Here is an 18190-nt window from a genome sequence, read left to right as displayed (position 1 = left end):
CCTTGTCTTCCACCTTCCAGATGCTACTGGTGCCCCACCTAGGGTGACAACCAAAAATGTCTCCAGACATCGACAAATCCCCCTGATGGGCAAGATCACCCCCAGCGGAGAACCAATGCCCTAAAGGGTTGTTGGGCAAAGGGGTTAAATGGTAACTGGGAAGTACTCATTGTAGTTCCTGATAAATAGCAGGAGTTTCTAGAAATGTTACTTCCCATTAGGATGCCTGCTTGACAGTGTCATGGGAGGGGACACACACCTCTGCATATCCTGAGACACACAACACGTCTCTGCTTCCAGCGTGCCGGTGAGCCCACCATTACAGATGAACTTGGGACAATGGAGACTTTAGAAGGGCAGGCCTGGGAGGGAGCCACAGTGGGTGCCTGTCCATCCAGAGGCCGTGTGGAGCTCTGAGCACCATGACAGCCTATGGGAGGTACGAGACTCATGGACCATTCCTGGATTTCCTCACACTGCCTAACCAGAAGGTTCTCTCTAACCAGATCATCTGTAGTCACCAGACACAGGTTAGTTCCTTAGTACTCAGCATAGGGCTCAACTCTTAGGAAGTGTTTATTTTGGATGATGGAGCAGGTCGGGGTAGGGGTGGACGTGGGGAGGTGATGGGAGCAGCAGTGGCAGGGATGATCGAGATGACAGGGGTGATGGTGACATCAGTGAGAATAGTGGAAACTCTTGCTTCCTTCCCAAGAGTATAATTATCTATAAGGCTGGGCACAGTGGCTCATGCCTGTAATCCCAGCACTTTAGGAGGTTGAGGCAGGCAGATCACTTGAGGTCAGGAGTTCAAGACCAGCCTGGCCAGCATGGTGAAACCCCGTCTCTACTAAAAATACAAAAATTAGCCAGGCATGGTAGCAGGTGCCTGTAATTCCAGCTACTCAGGAGGCTGAGGCAGGAGAATGGCTTTAACCCGAGAGGCAGAGGTTGTGGTGAGCCAAGGTTGCACCAATTCATGCCAGCCTGGGTGACAGAGCGAGACTCTGTCTCAAAAACAAACAAACAAAGAAAATTCTATGATCATCCTCTGCTCGTTTCTTACCAGGGGAAGGACAGATTACAAAAATCACATGAACGGTCAGTCGATTTTCCTCGCTTATGTGTGTGACTGATGTCAGTGTTTTAAGATGAGGGGTGGGACTCAGGCTAGCGTGTGGCATTCAGACACAGGTCACACCCCTGGTGCAGGGTCCCCGTTACTGCACTGCCCCTTCTACAGGACACACTCTGTGGAGCCAGGACAAGCCAGGGTGAACCCTTGACCCAAAGCTGCAGATGCAGCTTCTTCTTAGCAAAATCAGCTTATTACTCAATCAGACGAAGTGTCTGCGGTGGAGGCGAGACGGGAGTTTAATTGGGAATTTTTGCCCTATGCCACTGTCGATATTTAATGAAAGTGGTGGTAGAGAACACAGGTCAGCACTATCAGAAATTAGAGCTGGTGTTCCTGGCACCCGTGTCCCCAGGAGAGGAGCAAGCCCTGCGGTCCCCTCTCAGCTGCCTCCTTAAGAATAATATTTTTCTGCGGCTTGAAGCGGCTGCAGCAGCGACTGTAGCACGTGCAGCTTCCCCAGATGCTCAGGGCGAATTAAGGACCTGGTGCCTGGGCAGAGCACTACACAGGGAGTCAGGAGACCTGGGTTCCAGTCTAGACTCCAAGTGACCTTAGACAAATTGCCCAAGTTCTCTGGGCCTCTCATATGTAAAATAAGGGAGAGGGGTAGGGAGGGAGGGAAAGTGAGAGATACCAAAGATGGCTTCAGATCCTCTATGATACTGTGAAACCAAGGCTGGCTGTGGCCTGAAAGGCCAAAAAGCCGCTGTTATTTCCTGGGCCTTTGGGATTGGAGTTCCTGGAGGCTGGCAGGGAGGGCAGGGGAAGGTATTCTACCAGCATAGGCTGGGCTCTCTTAGCCAGGGAGGGAAAGCAGAAGAGAGTGACGGGGAGTAGTAAGCTCTTGCCAAGAGCAGAGGGACCAATGCCCAGTGGTCCCTGGAGAACCTTCCATGTTGGTCCTTCCTCTAGGCCATGGGAGGAAGAACCTGCCTTCCCTGAAGTTGTAGCTACAGTAATGGCTGCAGGATATTTTATTGTGTAGATGAGCCACGATTTACTCAGCCCCGGGAGGTTTCCAGTTTTCTCTCCTAGAAGCAATACTGCTGTGAACAGCCTTGCCCACATTCTTCATGATTTCCCCAAGACACATTCCCACAAGTTGAAGTTTGTGGAAATGGGTGGGGTTGGGTGGGCTGGATCCACTGTATTTCTCTCCAATTCCCCCTTTGCACGACGGCCTCTCACCTTGGGAAGACTTGCAAAGCTCATGTCACAGCTCCTGGGCAGGCAGTTCACAGAAGGACACATCCAAGTTTCCAGTAAGCACGTAATACAACGTTCAGCTCTCCTGATAATCAGATAAATGCAAACCAAATCAACAATATATCCTTTCATGGCTTATCAGATTGATAAAGATGAAAGAGTGACAAAATCCAGTGTTGGCACAAGTTCAAGGACTCACCCACAACCTTCAACTTGTGGGAATGTATCTTAGGGAAATAATTAAGAATGTGTTCAGCCAGGCGCGGTGGCTCATGCCTGTAATCCCAGCACTTTGGGAGGCCGAGGCGGGCGGATCACGAGGTCAGGAGTTCAAGACCAGCCTGGCCAACATGGTAAAACCCCGTCTCTACTAAATATACAAAAATTAGCCAGGCATGGTGGCAAGTGCCGGTAATTCCAGCTGCTCAGGAGCTGAGGCAGGAGAATTGCTTGAACCCAGGAGGCGGAGGTTGCAGTGAGCTGAGATCCCACCACCACTGCACTCCAGCCTAGGTGACAGAGCAGGACTCCGTCTCAGAAAAAAGAAAAAAAATGTGTACAAGGCTGTTCATAGCAGCATTAGTTCTAAGAGAGAAAACTGGAAACATCCTGGGGTTGGGTGAGTAAATCATGGCTCATCTACACAGTAAAATACCCTGCAGCCATTAAAAATGGTATCTTATAATTATATTTGTTGAATGGAAAGACGTTCCCAGTATGGTTATCCGACAGAGTGGTGGAGTATATTTCTACTTGATAGTTTTATGTACATACATACACACACCACACACACACACACACACACACACAGTCTAGAAAGGTATAAGCCAAATGTTAACTGTTTTTTTTTTTAATTCTACCTTCTCTTTGATTATTTTTATTGTCTCAGTATATATGTGAGCTTTGCCTAATAAGTGGAGTTAGGAAAACAAAAATATATTTTTAATGACAAAAAGTGCTTACCAGAGCCTGTTGTTAATCTGAGTTATGCAGTTCCCAGGGGGCCAGATGAGGGGAAAGGCCCTGAGAGATCCTGGGGCTGCAGGCCTGTTTGTTGGCAAGGGGCCGGTCCGGTGCAAGAGATTAATCTCAATCTAACATCCGCTGTGTCACTGTCTATTTCTGGAGAATGGCAGCTCCTCACCCTCTCCAGCTCAGGTGTCAGCTGCTGGGGAGAAGGCATCACTCAAGGGGAGGGAGTCCAGACAGGTGGTGACAGGCAGGCCACCGAGCCGCCCTGCACAAGGGAGATGCCTGTCTCTTCTGAATGTGCCCTGGAAGAGAAGGAAGTCGTGGTTATAAGGGGAGGGTGCTGCGGACCCTGTTCTGCCTAGGCCAGAATGAGATGGAGCCCACTTTGGTTTCAGTGGGTTGGAGGTAGACCCATCACAAGACGAACGCTAGGAAGTCAACCTGCCCATTGTGGGGAGGTGAGAGCCGCATGACTCCCGCTGCCTGCCGAAGCCCTCGTGCCACCACGCACGTGGTTTTATAGAACAGCAGGACCCAGTTAAATGATCTGTGGCTGTGGGACAAAGGCTGACAGTTAGGACAGGAGCCCAATTCGTTCCTGAATTCCATTGTCCTAGAATCCATCGGTTGGGTGTCTTGAGCATAAACAGAAGCCAACTCTGTCTAATGTAGGGAGGGAAGGAATTTGTTGCAGGGATGTCAGATAGTTCACAGAACTGAAGAGAAGCCTGGAGAGGCAGGCTCAGAAGAGAATGGGGTAGCTCTGCAGGTGGAGAACGCAGAACGAATGGACAGTTTCTCCAGGCAGAGCTGCTGGCTGGACTGAACGGGTTCCAGCCTTCTATTCAGTCAATCCACCCAAGACTCAGTGTCCTGGGACAGACAGACTCTGGCTCAGTGTGGGTTGGGTACCAACCTCTATGCCAGGAGAGGGCCCCACATTTTAAGAAAGTTAAGCTAGGTGCAGTGGCTCACACCTGTAATCCCAGCACTTTAGGAGGTTGAGGCAGGTGGATCACTTGAGTCTGGGAGTTCAAGACCAGCCTGGGCAACATGGCGAAATCGTCTCTACTAAAAATATAAAAATTAGCCCGGTGTGGTGGCACATGCCTGTAGCCCCAGTTACTTGAGAGGCTGAGGTGGGAAGATTGGTTGAACCCAGGAGGTGGAGGTTGCAGTGAGCCATGACCATGCCGCTGCATTCCAGCCTGGGTGATAGAATGAGACCCTGTCTCAAAAAAAAGAAAAAGGAAGAAAGAAAGAAAGAAAGAGAGAGAGAGAGAGAGAAAGAAAGAAAGATGGAAGGGAGGGAGGGAGGGAGGCAGGGAGGGAGGGAGGAAGGAAGGAAGCTAGCTGCACCAAGACATATTTAATGGGTGAGAAGTGATTGCCCCAAAAGAAGCTGGGGATTTGCCTCAGGAGAGATGAAGGGGGAGAAGCCAGGGGGCAACAGGTGGCTATGAAATATGTGATACCTATAGTGGGTTGAACTGCATCCCCTGAAAAGGCTTGTCCAAGTCCTAAGCCTTGGCGCCTATGAATGTGACCTGTGTTTGGAAAAAGGGTCTTTGCAAATGCAATTACATGAAGGATCTGGAGATGAGGGCATCCTGGATTGAGGGTAGGACTGTCCCAAATCCAGTGGCAGATGTCCTTGTAAGAGAAAGGCAGAGGGAGACTTGCAAATTGGAGACTCGGAGCAGAGGCTGTGTGGAGACAGAGGGAGAGGCAGGCATAAGCCAAAAGATGTCAAGAACCACCAGAAGAGTTTGAGACCAGCCTGGCCAACATGATGAAACCCCATCTCTACTAAAAATACAAAAATTAGCTGGGTGTGGTGGCGGGCACCTGTAATCCCACCTACTTGGGAGGCTGAGGCAGGAGAATCTCTTGAACCCGGGAGGCAAACTGCACTCCAGCCTGGGGACACAGCGAGACTCCATCTCAAAAAAAAAAAAAAAAAAGAGGAACCACCAGAAGCTGGAGGAGTCCAGGAAGGATTCTCCCCAGAGCCTTCGGAGGGAGCCCAGCCTGGCTGACACCTTGATTTCAGAATCCTGGCCTCTAAAACTATGAGATAATAAATTTGTTTTAAGCCCCTCAGTTTGTGGTAATTTGTAACAGCAGCCCAAAAAACAAACACAGCATTCAACCCTCCTAGAATGACCTTTTAGTGCTCTTTGCCCTGAGTACTCCAGGCTCAGGCCACCAATGGAGGTAGCATGGGCCCCAAACCAGGTTGACAAGACATTGTGCAGCTTTGGCATCATTATAGGACCCTGTGGGTCTTAGTGTCCTGGCAATAACTTGTACAAGCATTCTTCTTCTTCTTCCTCTTCTTCCTCTTCTTCTTCTTCTTCTTCTTCCTCTTCTTCCTCTTCCTCTTCTTCCTCTTCTTCCTCTTCCTCCTCTTCCTCTTCTTCTTCTTCTTCTTCTTCTTCTTCTTCTTCTTCTTCTTTCTTCTTTCTTCTTTCTTCTTTCTTCTTCACGAGGTTTTGCTTTTGTTGCCTAGGCTGGAGTACAATGGCGCGATCTCGGCTCATCACAACCCCTGCCTCTCGGGTTCAAGCGATTCTCCTGTCTCAGCCACCTGAGTAGTTGGGATTACAGGCATGCGCCATCATGCCTGGCTAATTTTGTATTTTTGGTAGAGACGGGGTTTCTGTATGTTGGTCAGGCTGGTCTTGAACTCCCAACCTCAAGTGATCCGCCTGCCTCAGCCTCCCAAAGTGCTGGGATTGCAGGTGTGAGCCACTGCGTCCCGCCTGTGCAAGCATTCTTAAGGCAACAGGAAAGGGTACTGGCTGACTGCATAGGCACTAGGGTGAGATCACCTGATTCTAGATCGTGGCTCTTCCAGTTATCTTAGCTGGATAACCTCAAGCAGGTAACATAACTGTTCAGTTTGCTTATCTGCGAACCAGAATCATCCCAGGACCAGCCGCAGAATTTGTTCTGTAGACAAAAGGCGTGCAGGCAATGCAGGGTGCTTAGAAGAATATCTGGCATATGGTGAGGCTGCAGGAGAGGCTGGCTGATGCATCTCCACTCTGTTTCCAAAGATCAATGAGAATTTCCGCCTCCCAAGAGAGGAAAGCATGAAAACATACACAGCTTCTCTCTCCTCCAGAGAGTTGCAAGTTACCTGCTGGTGAATTTGGGGAAAAGAACTTTTGTCCTGGAAGGCAGGGGCCTGTGCCGGTCCAGCACCATCGGCCACTGGGGATCCACCTGTCTGATAGGGGAACTGGCTTCAGAACTCCTTTGTGGCCACACATCTAAGCCATGTTCTCTGATCCTGTCTTTATTCATAGGTTGATCATTTACAAGTTCTAGTCCTAGGTATACAGCAGGGAACAAAACAAAATGCTGGACCTCACATAGCCGACCTGGGGGTGGGGGAGGAGCAGGGAGGCAGAAAATAAATACCTGCGCAGAGAAAACTAAAGAAGGAAGGGGGAGATGGAGGATGATGGGGTGGGGAGAGCACCTGCTTTGAATGGAGGCAGGGAGGCCTCTTTGAGAAGGTGACCGCCTAGAGTCGCCTGAAGAAAGGGAAGGAGTGAGCCAGGCAGAGCAGGCAGGTGCAGAGGCCGCGAGGGCACGGCCTCTGCCGGGGTGTTTGAGGAACGGCAAGCAAGGCAGAGTGGAGGGGTTTAGCAGGGATGATACGGACTGTGGATTTCATTTTAAGAGAGATGGGGAGCCACTGAGGGTGGTTGAGCAGAGGAATGACTAGAGGTACTTATAATAAATCTCTCTACACACACACACGCGCGCGCACACGCACACGCGTGCTCGCTCCTTCTCCCCTCCTCCCCTCGCCTCCGCACTCCTCCCTGCTCCTCCACTCCCCTGTTGGTTCTGTTTCTCTGGAGCACCCTAACACGGGCACCCTCCTCATATGTCTGGAGTCAGATGCAGGCTCAGTCTGCAACTTCAAAAATCTGAACAATGCTAACCACAGGGTTCTTGAGTACGGGTGTGGCCAGGTACTGTGGTGAGAGCTTTTCAGATATTCCCTTGTTTCATGTTCACAGTGTCACCTCCAGGTGGCACTCAGGGTGGCTAGGCCTGGCCCAGGGTCACACAGGCACCAGGAGGTACAGTGGCCCAGCCTGGGGTCCGTCCTAACCCTAACATGGGCAGCATCTCTCCATTCTGTTTTTCGGGGCATCCAGGAAGCCCTTCTGACAAGGGTTTCCAGAAACTGTGCTCCCTGGATGCCCCGTGGCTTCACCCAGCACTTTGGGAGGCCGAGGCAGGTGGATCACCTGAGGTCAGGAGTTCGAGACCAGCCTGGCCAATATGGTGAAACCCCATCTCTACTAAAAATACAAAAATTAGCTGGGGGTGGTGGCGTGCACCTGTAATTCCAGTTACTCGGGAGGCTGAGGCAGGAGAATTGCCTGAGCTCGGGAGGCAGAGGTTCCGGTGAGCCAAGATCACACCACGGCACTCCAGCCTGGGCTACAGAGCAAGACTCTGTCTCAAAATTAAATAAATTAATTAGTAAAATTAAAAAGATACTGTGCCTCGAAGGGGCTTGTTGGGAGGGGCTGGGCCAGGCTGGTGCAGCCCTGGGTCTCGTGCCTGGGAGAATGGGAGGCACGACGCAGTGGCCAAGCTGCAGAGCCAGACCAGCTGGGGTCAGGCCCAGCTCTGGTATTTCCCTGCTGCGTGGCCCCGGGCAAGTGACTTGCCCTCTCTGTGCCTCAGTTTGGTCAGCCGTAAGATGTGGATATTTGCAGTGGCCTTCCGATCGGGTTGGCCTGAGGAATAAACAAGGCGAGTACGTTCTGTGAAGCTTCAAGTGTGCCAGGCACACACCAGGTGCTGTGAAGTATTGGCTTTCGTTCGCTATTCTTAACTTAGACAGCTGAAGGGACGGGTCGGGAAAAGAACATTCCAAGGTCAAGCAGGAACATTGCAGGGATCCCATCCTTACCTCCACATGCCGTCTGCCAGTCCACCCTTCCACTGTCCTGCTGATCCAGCCCCCAAAGCCCCCTCTGGGCTTGCCCTTGACCTCTCCTGTGGGGCTTTGCACTTTCTTTTTTCTTTTTTCTGAGACAGAGTCTTACTTGGTAGCCCAAGCTGGAGTGCAGTGGCGCGATCTCGGCTCACTGCAACCTTTGCCTCTGGGGCTCAAGAGATTCTCCTGTCTCAGCCTCCCAAGCAGCTGGGACTAGAGGTGTGTGCCACCATACCTGGTTAGTTTTTTTGGTATTTTTAGTAGAGACGGGGTTTCACCATGTTGCCCGGGGTGGTCTCGAACTCCTGAGTTCAGGCTATCCACCAGCCTCGGCTTCCCAAAGTGCTGGGATTACAGGCGTGAGCCGCTGTGCCTGGCAGGGCTTTGCACTTTCTACTTTAAATGTTCTCTTTTGTGCCTGTGTCCTGATGCCTCTTCTGTAAGACCTAAGCTCCATGAGGCCAGGGCCACCTCTCTCTGTCTCTCTCTCTTCCTCCTTCTCTCCCTGCCTCCCTTCCATCCTCCCTTCCTTCCTTTTGTATCCTGAATGGCATGTAGCATGAAGCCTCACCTGTTTCACTAAATGCATGAATTAAAGGAAGCCATTTAATAACTAAATGTCTATTTATTGACTAAAAATAGGTCTGTCTTAGAAGGTTACTATCTTAGTCTTCTCAGGCTGCCATAAGAAAACACCATAGATTGGTGGCTTAACAAGCAGGCATTTCTTTCCTCACAGTTCTGGAAGGTGGAAGTCTGAGATCAGGATACCAGCAGGGCTGGGAGAGGGTCCTCTCCGTCTCTGGAGAGGGCCCTCTTCCTGGCTTGCAGATGGTCGCCTTCTTGCTGGGTCCTCACATGGCAGAGAGAGAGAGAGAGAGAGAGAAAGAAAGAGACAGAGACAGATTGGGAGAGCTCTCTGGTGTCTCTTATAAGAATACATTAGCCGGGTACAGTGGCTCACGCCTGTAATCCCAGCACTTTGGGAGGCCGAGGCAGACGGATCACGAGGTCAGGAGATCGAGACTATCCTGGCTAACATGGTGAAACCCCGTCTCTACTAAAAAAATACAAAAAAAAATTAGCCAGGCATGGTGGCGGGTGCCTGTAGTCCCAGCTACTCTGGAGGCTGAGGCAGGAGAATGGCGTGAACCTGGGAGGTGGAGCTTGCAGTGAGCCAAGATTGCGCCACTCTACTCCAGCCTGGGTGACAGAGCGAGACTCCATCTCAAAAAAAACAAAAACAAAACAAACAAACAAACAAAAAAACCCATAAGAACACTAATCCCTGGCCAGATGCGGTGTCTCACATCTGTAGTCCCAGCACTTTGGGAGGCCAAGGTGGGTGGATCATTTGAGGTCAGGAGTTTGAGACCAGTCTGGCCAACATGGTGAAACCCCGTCTCCACTAAAACTACAAAAAAAAATTAACGGGGCCTTGTGGCGCACACCTGTAATCCCAGCTACTCGGGAGGCTGAGGCAGGAGAATCGCTTGAACCCAGGAAGCAGAGGTTGTGGTGAGTCGAGATCATGCCACTGCACTCCAGAGTGAGAGTCCATCTTTTGCGGGGGTGGGGAGGAAGAACACTAATCCCATCAGGACGTCCACACCCTAATTACCTAATCTCATCTAACCCTCACTGCCTCCCAGAGGCCTCACCTCCAACTACCATCACACTGGGGGCTAGGGCTTCCATATCTGCATTTTGGGGATCTAAATGTTTAGTCTATGATAGCCACCTAATGGCTGGGCCTGGTGGCTCACGCCTTTAATCTCAGAGCTTTGGGAAGCTGAGGTGGGAGGATGGCTTGAGGACAGCAGTTCGAGACCAGCCTGGGTGTATTAGTCTGTTCTCATGCTGCTAATAAAGACATACCTGAGACTGGGTAATTTATAAAGGAAAGAGGTTTAATGGACTCACAGTTCCACATGGCTGGGGAGGCCTCACAATCATGGTGGAAGACGAATGAGGAGCAAACTCATGTCTTACGTGGTGGCAGGCAAGAGCACAGGTAGAGGGGAACTCCCCTTTATAAAAATGTCTTGGTAGTGAGACTTATTCACTACCAGGAGAACAGTCTGAGGGAAACCTACCAACCCCATGATTCAATTATCTCCACCGTAACAGTTGGGGATTATTATAATTCAAGGTGAGATGTGGGTAAGGACGCAGCCAAACCATATCACTGGGCATATAGTGAGACCCCATCTTTAAAAAAAAATTTAAAAGTCTACATAATAGCTGCATACTTAGTAGAGCATTTCAGTCTAAAGCAGTGATCCTCAACTGAGGTGACTTTGTCCTTCCCAATCCAGGAGACATATAGCAGTGTCTGGAGACAGTTTTTTTTTTTTTTTTGAGACAGAGTTTCGCTCTTGTTATCTAGACTGGAGTGCAGTGGTATGATCTCAGCTCACTGCAGCCTCCATCTCCTGGGTTCAAGCAATTCTCCTGCCTCAGCCTCCCAGGTAGTTGGGATTACAGGCATGTGCCACCATGCCCAGCTAATTTTTGTATTTTTAGTACAGACAGGGTTTCACCATGTTGGCCAGGGTGGTCTCGAACTCCTGACCTCAGGTAATCCACTCGCCTCGGCCTCCCAAAGTACTGGGATTACAGGCATGAGCCACTGCACCCGGACTGGAGACAGTTTTGATTGTCACTCTGGGTGGGGTGTGCCGTTGGCATCTGGTGGGTGGAGGCCAGCAGGGATGCTGCTAAACATTCTATAGGACACAGGACAGGCCCTATGTCAAAAAATGATCCTGTCCCAAATGTCAGTAATGGCTAAGTTGAGAAACCTTGGTCTAAACAAGGGTCCGCTAGGGGAGAAGACGGGACCCTGGAATCTGCCTATGCCAAGTCCAGAGTTGTGCTGTTGGCTTTACAGCCTTTGTAGACAGCTTTTGTAGCAATACCCCCCTCAGCCTTGTGCTGGGCTCTGTCTGCCTGGCAGACTCTCTTTGTCCAACTCTTCGTATTTCTCTGCCCTTTGTGAGCTATGAAAGCTCATCAAGTCAGTGGATCTTATTATGAAAGCTCCACTAAGCACTGCCGTTCCAAAGTCCCCACCCCGGTGGGCTTGTGTGCACCATTTTCCAAACAAGTCCATTTCTTCTAGCCACACAGAAATGTGAGATGACATTTTCTAAAACTGTCACTTTGCAAAGATGCCAAGATGAGTCTCAAGGCACCAGAACTGACTTGGGAAGTCGTGGCTTGCAAAGGTTGGATTTAAACGGCAGGCGCTGTGGGATTACGTTGTTGGGTTGTGGTTGTTTTCCGGTTGATACCGCTTCCTGAAGATGAGGATTTCTAGAAAATTTCTCCAGCTAAATAATGATCTGTCACTTGTTTGGAGGCTGCAAATAATCTGCTGGCTTTAGAAACTGTCTGTGCTTCACACAGTCTGTTGGTGTCCATCTTATTTATTTTCGTAACGTTTTTGGCTGGGGTGGGCTGTTAGGAGGTAGGTTGATTGCTATTTTTCCATTTTTTCATTGAAGACATCAGTGTCTGCAAAAAAAAAAAAAAAGCCCAGTATAACTTTGTTTTAAAGTGCTCCTGTTTTTATTTTTATTTTTGAAAAGATAAATCTCTCCTGTTTTATTCAAATACATTTAAAATTCTCAGAAGTAGGCAGAAGTTTGGCCTCTTTAAGAAAAAGAACCAGTCAAAAACAGTAATCAAGTGTAAATTGAGGAGGCCTGCAGAGCTCTGGTCCAGCTAATTCCTTGGGTATATAAAGCAGACACTGATTCCGGCAAAGAAGGGAATGGCAGAGTCTTGTTGCTAGGCAATGGTTCCCATGGGACAGAAGCATCGATGGGTTGGCTGTAGACTACATAAAAGATGGCGCAGGACAGAAGGAAGGAGGATGCTCAGACACTATTCCTCCATCTTCAGTTTCTGAGATGGAGAAGAAAAGACACACAAAACCCCCCAGGGTGGTTGCAGGCTTGCTGTGTAATTAGCAGGGTTGCTTTTTGCAGGACAGAAGCCTGCTAATTAGCGAGGTGTGAAGACATCATTTCAATTTTCACATGATGCTGGAAATGGGTTAAGGGTCAGCTTTTTGAAACCTGGAAGCACTAAAAAAGAGAGTAGGTGAAGGTTTTCCTGAGAGTTGAACGAAGCCAGAGGCATGCAGTGGCTGAAGGCAGTTGAGCTTCATGTCAACATGGCGTCCTTGCATCTCTCTGGCTATTCTCACTGGGAAAAGGGCACCTTGTTAATCAAAGGATAAGAGTAAGCTTCCACAGCCAAATGGCTGAGTTCAAATCCTGGCTTCATCACTGTGAAGCTGTATTGCCAAAGTCAAGCTATGCAAATGCTCTCAGTTTTCTCATTCATGAAATGGGCATAATAACAGTACTTAACCTCATAAGATTGTTGTGAGTAAAAATGTGTGTAGCGATTAGAACAAGATCTGCACATAGTAAGTGCAACATGACCATTAGTTACTACTACTTTATTTTTCTCTCCTCTTCCAGATCAGAAACAAAAGATCTGAGCTCTTTATGCATTCTAATACCATTCATTCTCTTATTACTGAGGTTTGTAAAATCATGGTCATCATTTGAATTTGAACATAGGTTGTATTGTGTATCAGTCAGGATGATTATGCTTGGTAACAAACAGTCTTCAGCAGCTCTGTACCACATAAGCTATTTCTTTGGTTCATGTCCAAGGAGGGCTGGTAATGGGGATGGGGAGGGGTGCTCTGTTCATAATATTTATTCAGAGACCTTAACCATCAGGGGCTTCATCTCAACACATGCTGTGTTTCTCACCTAAGCTAATGCTAAATTATCCTATGTTCACTAAGCTACCCCCGGCTACATTGTGTTCCCCAAATGCCGAGCTCTTTCCTAACATTTTTTTTTTTTTTTTTTGACACAGAGTCTCACTGTGTTGTCTGAGCTAGAGTGCAGTGGCGTGATCATAGCCTCAGTCTTCCAGGCTCAAATGATCCTCCTGCCTCAGCCTCCTGAGTAGCTTGAACTACAGGTGTGTACCACCACACCTGGCAAAATTTTAAATTTTTTGTGGAGACAGGGTCTTGCTGTGTTGCCCAGGCTGGTCTCGAACTCCTGAGCTCAAGTGAATCTCTCATCTTGGCCTCCCAGAGTGCTGGGATTGTAGACATGAGCCACCACACCCGGCCTCTTTCCCAGCTTCTTGTCTCTGCCTAGAGTGTTCTTCTCATGGCTGGTTCATCTCATCCTTTCACCCTTAACTGAAATAATACCTCCTGACCATCCCTTCTAAAGACAATTATTTGTCCCAGACTTTATCATTCTACTCTGCTGTTTCATCCTACACATTTTACATATGTCTTGAACTATTCATTTATTGTCTAAAATGTAAGCTGCATGAAGGCTTTGTTTTGTTTCCTGCTGTATCCCCAGGACCTAGTACATGGCAAATACTCAAAAACATCGGCAGCATAAATCAATGTCTATCTTGTTGAACTAGAATTTACACTCTCTGAGGGTAGAGGACTTAGTTGCCTTGTATATCACCAACCCCTTGGCCCAGGAAAAGTACAAGTTCAAGCCTGGGCAACATGGTGAAACCCCATCTTCAATACTTCTTTTTTTTTTGAGATGGAGTCTCACTCTGTCACCCAGGCTGGAGTGCAGTGGCGCGATCTCAGCTCACTGCAACCTCTGCCTCCCAGGTTCAAGTGATTCTCGTCCCTCAGCCTCCTGAGTAGCTGGAATTACAGCCACACACCACCATGCCTAGCTAATTTTTGTATTTTTTAGTAGAAACAGGGTTTCACCACGTTGGCCAGGCTGGTCCCGAACTCCTGACCTTAAGTGATCCATCCACCTCGGCCTCCCAAAGTGCTGAGATTACAGGCATGAGCCTCCACGCCCAGCCAGTACATCTTATTAAATGAATAAATGAGCATATGGAGAGCCACCTCTCATGGTGCCCAATTTCTCACCTCTCAGGCAGGTCTCCCTTTTGATTCATATGAGTAGATGAAGGGTACAGAATCCACCTGTCTGTCATTCTCAAAGCTGCCTTCTACCGCACGTGGTGGCCGGTGGGATTCCCTAAAAGCGGTAGTTTAGTGATAAGGGAACCGTCCTTGGGAGGTGTCTCTAGAATGTTATAAGCCCATTATGCTAGGACACCACCAGCTGACTGGCAGCTTCTGTCACTGTCATGTGATAGCAGCCATGGCAAGAAAGCATCACTTTCCTGTGTCTGCATCACCTGCATCCCTGGCGCTTCTCTTCTTGGCTTTCTTCTCCTTTCTCTTCCTTTTGGAGACATAGTGGCTACAGGCCAGGTCTCTGGAGACAGATTGCTTGACTTGTAATCCAGGCTCAGCCACTTACTAGCTGTACAGCTTTGGGCAAGTTACATTCCCACTCTGAGCCTGCCCCCTGTCTGTAAAATGGGGATGATAATGGAACATGCCCCCATGGAGTGGTTGGAAGGATTAAATGAATCGATATAGCCAGATGCTTAGAGCAATGCCTGGCCTGTGGTAAGGTCTGCGTAGCGCGTATATGTTAGTAATTATAAAGTTCTCGCTCAGCACATACTCACTTGTGGTCTTTTTCTAGGCTGGAGGGTTTGAAACGTCTTCATGAATTAGTCAAACACTCTTCAAGTGAAATTGGGAAGACAATCCTAACATACAAAACACAGTTTTGAAGGGCTCCTCTGAGGCCAGGTGCGGTGGCTCACACCTGTCATTCCAGCACTTTGGGAGGCCGAGGTGGGCAGATCACTTGAGGCCAGGAGTTTGAGACCAGCCTGGCCAACACGGTGAAACTTCATCTCTACTAACAATACAAAAATTAGCTGGGTGTGGTGGCGCACACCTGTGATCCCAGCTACTCGGGAGGCTGAGGCACAAGAATCACTTGAACCGAGGAGGTGGAGGTTGTGGTGAGCCCTGATCGTGCCACTGCACTCCAGCCTGAGCAACAGAGCGAGACTCTGTCTCAAAAATAAATGAGTACATAAATTAAAAAAAAAAAAGGGCTTCTCTGGTCCTAGTGGAAGTGAGTGTCCTAGAAGTTCTCAAATCCCTTCCCATCCTCCTCTTGACAACTAGAAAATAATGCTTCTTGAAGTGGGCCTCAGGATTCACACAGCATCAGAAACACCTGGTTATTAAAAATACTTATTAAACATACAGAGTTTGGGGCCCTACCCCAGACCTACTGAATCAGATTCCCCATAGGTGGTGCCTCGAACCTGCATTTTAACAGTCTTTAGGTGACTCCTAAGCACATGGAAGCTTCCTCCAAGCTTCCAAGTACCAAGTACTATTTGAAGGCCACCTTCAGATACATCCTTATGTTCTCCACCCCTGTCAAGGGAAAATCCTTTCAGGGTTGTGGGGTTCCCACAATGCCATGCTAACTCTCCTTTCACTTCCACTCAGAGGACAGTGAAAAGGAGGACAGTATCTAACTTGGAAAATAGCACTACCAAGTGGAGGGTCCATCCACTAATTGGCACTGACCCATCCCACAGTATCTGCCCCAACCTCCACTCCCTGCTACTAGCCAGGTCTGGATTAGGGTCTACAGAGGTCCTAAACCTGAAACAGATAATGGTGCCCTTCCATCCCCGCACTGAGTAATTCAAAATCAAAAGAGTACTAAACCTGGCTGGGCGCAGTGGCTCAGGCCTGTAATTCCAGCACTTTCGGAGGCCGAGGTGGGTGGATCACCTGAGGTCAGGAGTTCAAGACCAGCCTGGCCAACATGGTGAAATGCTGTCTTTACTAAAAATACTAAAATTAGGTGTGGTGGTGCACGCCTGTAATCCCAGCTACTCGGGAGGCTGAGGCAGGAGAATCACTTGAACCCAGGAGGTGGAGGTTGAGGTGAGCCGAGATCATGCCATTGCACTCCAGCCTGGGCGACAGAGACTCCATCTCATAAAACAAAACAAAGCAAAACAAAACAAAACAGAAAGAGGCCGGGCGCGGTGGCTCACACCTGTAATCCCAGAACTTTGGGAGGCCAAGGCGGGCAGATCACAAGGTCAGGAGATTGAGACCATCCTGGCGAATACGGTAAAACTCTGTCTCTACGAAAAATACCAAAAATTAGCCGGTCGTGCCGGCAGGTGCCTGTAGTCCCAGCTACTCGGGAGGCTGAGACGGGAGAATGGCGTGAACCCGGGAGGCAGAGCTTGCAGTGAGGCGAGATCGCGCCACCGCACTCCAGCCTGGGCGACAGAGCCAGACTCCGTCTCAAAAAAAAAAAAAAAAAAAAACAACCCTGAAAATAGGTCAGTGAAGACCAGCACGTTCCAGTTTTTCCCATGGTGATCACTCTAAGGCTTTTTTTTTATAGTTTAAATTCCATTTAAATTAGTCTTTTTCCCCCCTTTATTTTTGGGAGGATGCTTGCATATTGCTAGCTTTGTAAGCACCTGCCTTGTCAACTTTTAGGCAACCTTGAGCTGCAGTCTAAACCCCTCTCTCCTCTGCCTGCCTTTTCTCAGGCCTTGATGAAATCCAGTGCTCCCTGCCCATGGAGAGCAGGAGGATATCCCTGCGCGAGCTGTCGGAGGCCAGCTTCAGCGAGTGTAGGTTCAGCCTGTCGCTCACAGACCTCTTCATCATCATCTTCTCCGGCGTGGCTGTGTCCATTGCGGCCATCATCTCCAGCTTCTTCCTGGCCACCGTGGTGCAGTGCTTCCAGAGGTGTGCACCCAACAAAGATGCGGAGGATGAAGACGAGGACGAGGATGAGTGAGCCACCTCCTCCCTCCCGCTTCTTACTCTCCAGCACCGAACCAGAAGCTCTCTCCAAGAAGAGAGGGAAATGCTGCAAATGGAAAAGCACTGGCCACCGTCCGTGAACGGAACAGAGCCTGTTCCGTGTCTTGGCCCCTGGGTACACCTGCTGGGACCACCAATCTCAGAGTTTAGAATCAACAGAGCAGAGAAGCCCAGGAAGGATGGAGGGAATTATTCCTGGAGCATAACCTGCCTCTCAGATTGAGGTGTGTGTTGGGGGAGAGGATGACCCAGTCGGGCTTCATAGCTGATGACTAAAAGCCTCCCCCAGGAGATATGGACTGGTAGCTTTTCAATGGCAAAGACAATTTTGCGCCACTCTTTTTCTGACCTGTTCTGGGAGATCATGAAGCATCTGCCTTCCTTCCAAGAAACAGCAGCTCAAACAGTGGAGATTCAAATTCCGGTCATTCACCACAATAGCGAGAACTTTGATCTTTATATAATAGGCCTCAGCAACCTTGGGATGTTATACTGAGAACTAATAAACTCGTGTGCAATAGACACAATGTTTATTTCCCCCCAAATTTTATATGTTGAAACCTAATTCCCAATGTGATGGTATTTGGAGGTAGGGCTTTGGGGAGGTGATTAGGTTTAGATGATGTCATGAGGATGGGGCCCAAATGATGGGATTAGTGCCCTCATGAAAGGTGGCCCCAGAGAACTCCTTCACCCCTCCAACACTTGAGGATGCAGCAAGAAATCAGCCGCCCATGAACCGAGAAGCAGGCCCTCACCAGAACCCAACCATGCTGGCACCCAGATCTCAGACTTCCAGCCTCCAGACCTGGGAGAAATAAATATCTGTTGTTTGTAAGCCACTCAATCTCTGGTATTCTGTTATAGTGGCTGAAATGGACCCATGAAGAAGCTAAGAACTGGCCAGAGGGTGTCTGTTGTTAATTTTGGTAAGCTTGTTGGGAAAACTTTGAGTTGACATGACTCAAACCCTGATCTTTATCCTAAGCAGTAGCGACTTGTAGAGGAAGAATTAGTTGCTTTGTACCGTTGTGATGGTCTCTCTGCTCAGCATCATTTTTCCTTCTGAAGTACAGACAGGTGGTTCTCCATCACCCGCTTCCTGAGTCCCTTCCCAGCTACTCTC

The 18190-nt window shown here is 49.0% G+C and overlaps 1 protein-coding gene across 1 annotated transcript in view; it reads left to right on the top strand.

Moving 5' to 3' along the window:
• Positions 1-17906, top strand: part of LRRC38 (leucine rich repeat containing 38) — a 42876-nt gene extending 24970 nt beyond the window's left edge. The window contains exon 2 of the mRNA XM_003891145.5: positions 16785-17906. Coding sequence (XP_003891194.1) covers positions 16785-17038 — 254 coding nt within the window. The 3' untranslated portion in view covers positions 17039-17906. The remainder of the gene's footprint in view (positions 1-16784) is intronic.
• Positions 17907-18190: the final 284 nt, after the last annotated feature.

Source organism: Papio anubis, chromosome 1 (assembly GCF_008728515.1).
Source record: "Papio anubis isolate 15944 chromosome 1, Panubis1.0, whole genome shotgun sequence".
In the NCBI taxonomy this organism is placed as follows: Eukaryota; Metazoa; Chordata; class Mammalia; order Primates; family Cercopithecidae; genus Papio; species Papio anubis.
This window is presented reverse-complemented; position numbering and strand designations above follow the sequence as displayed.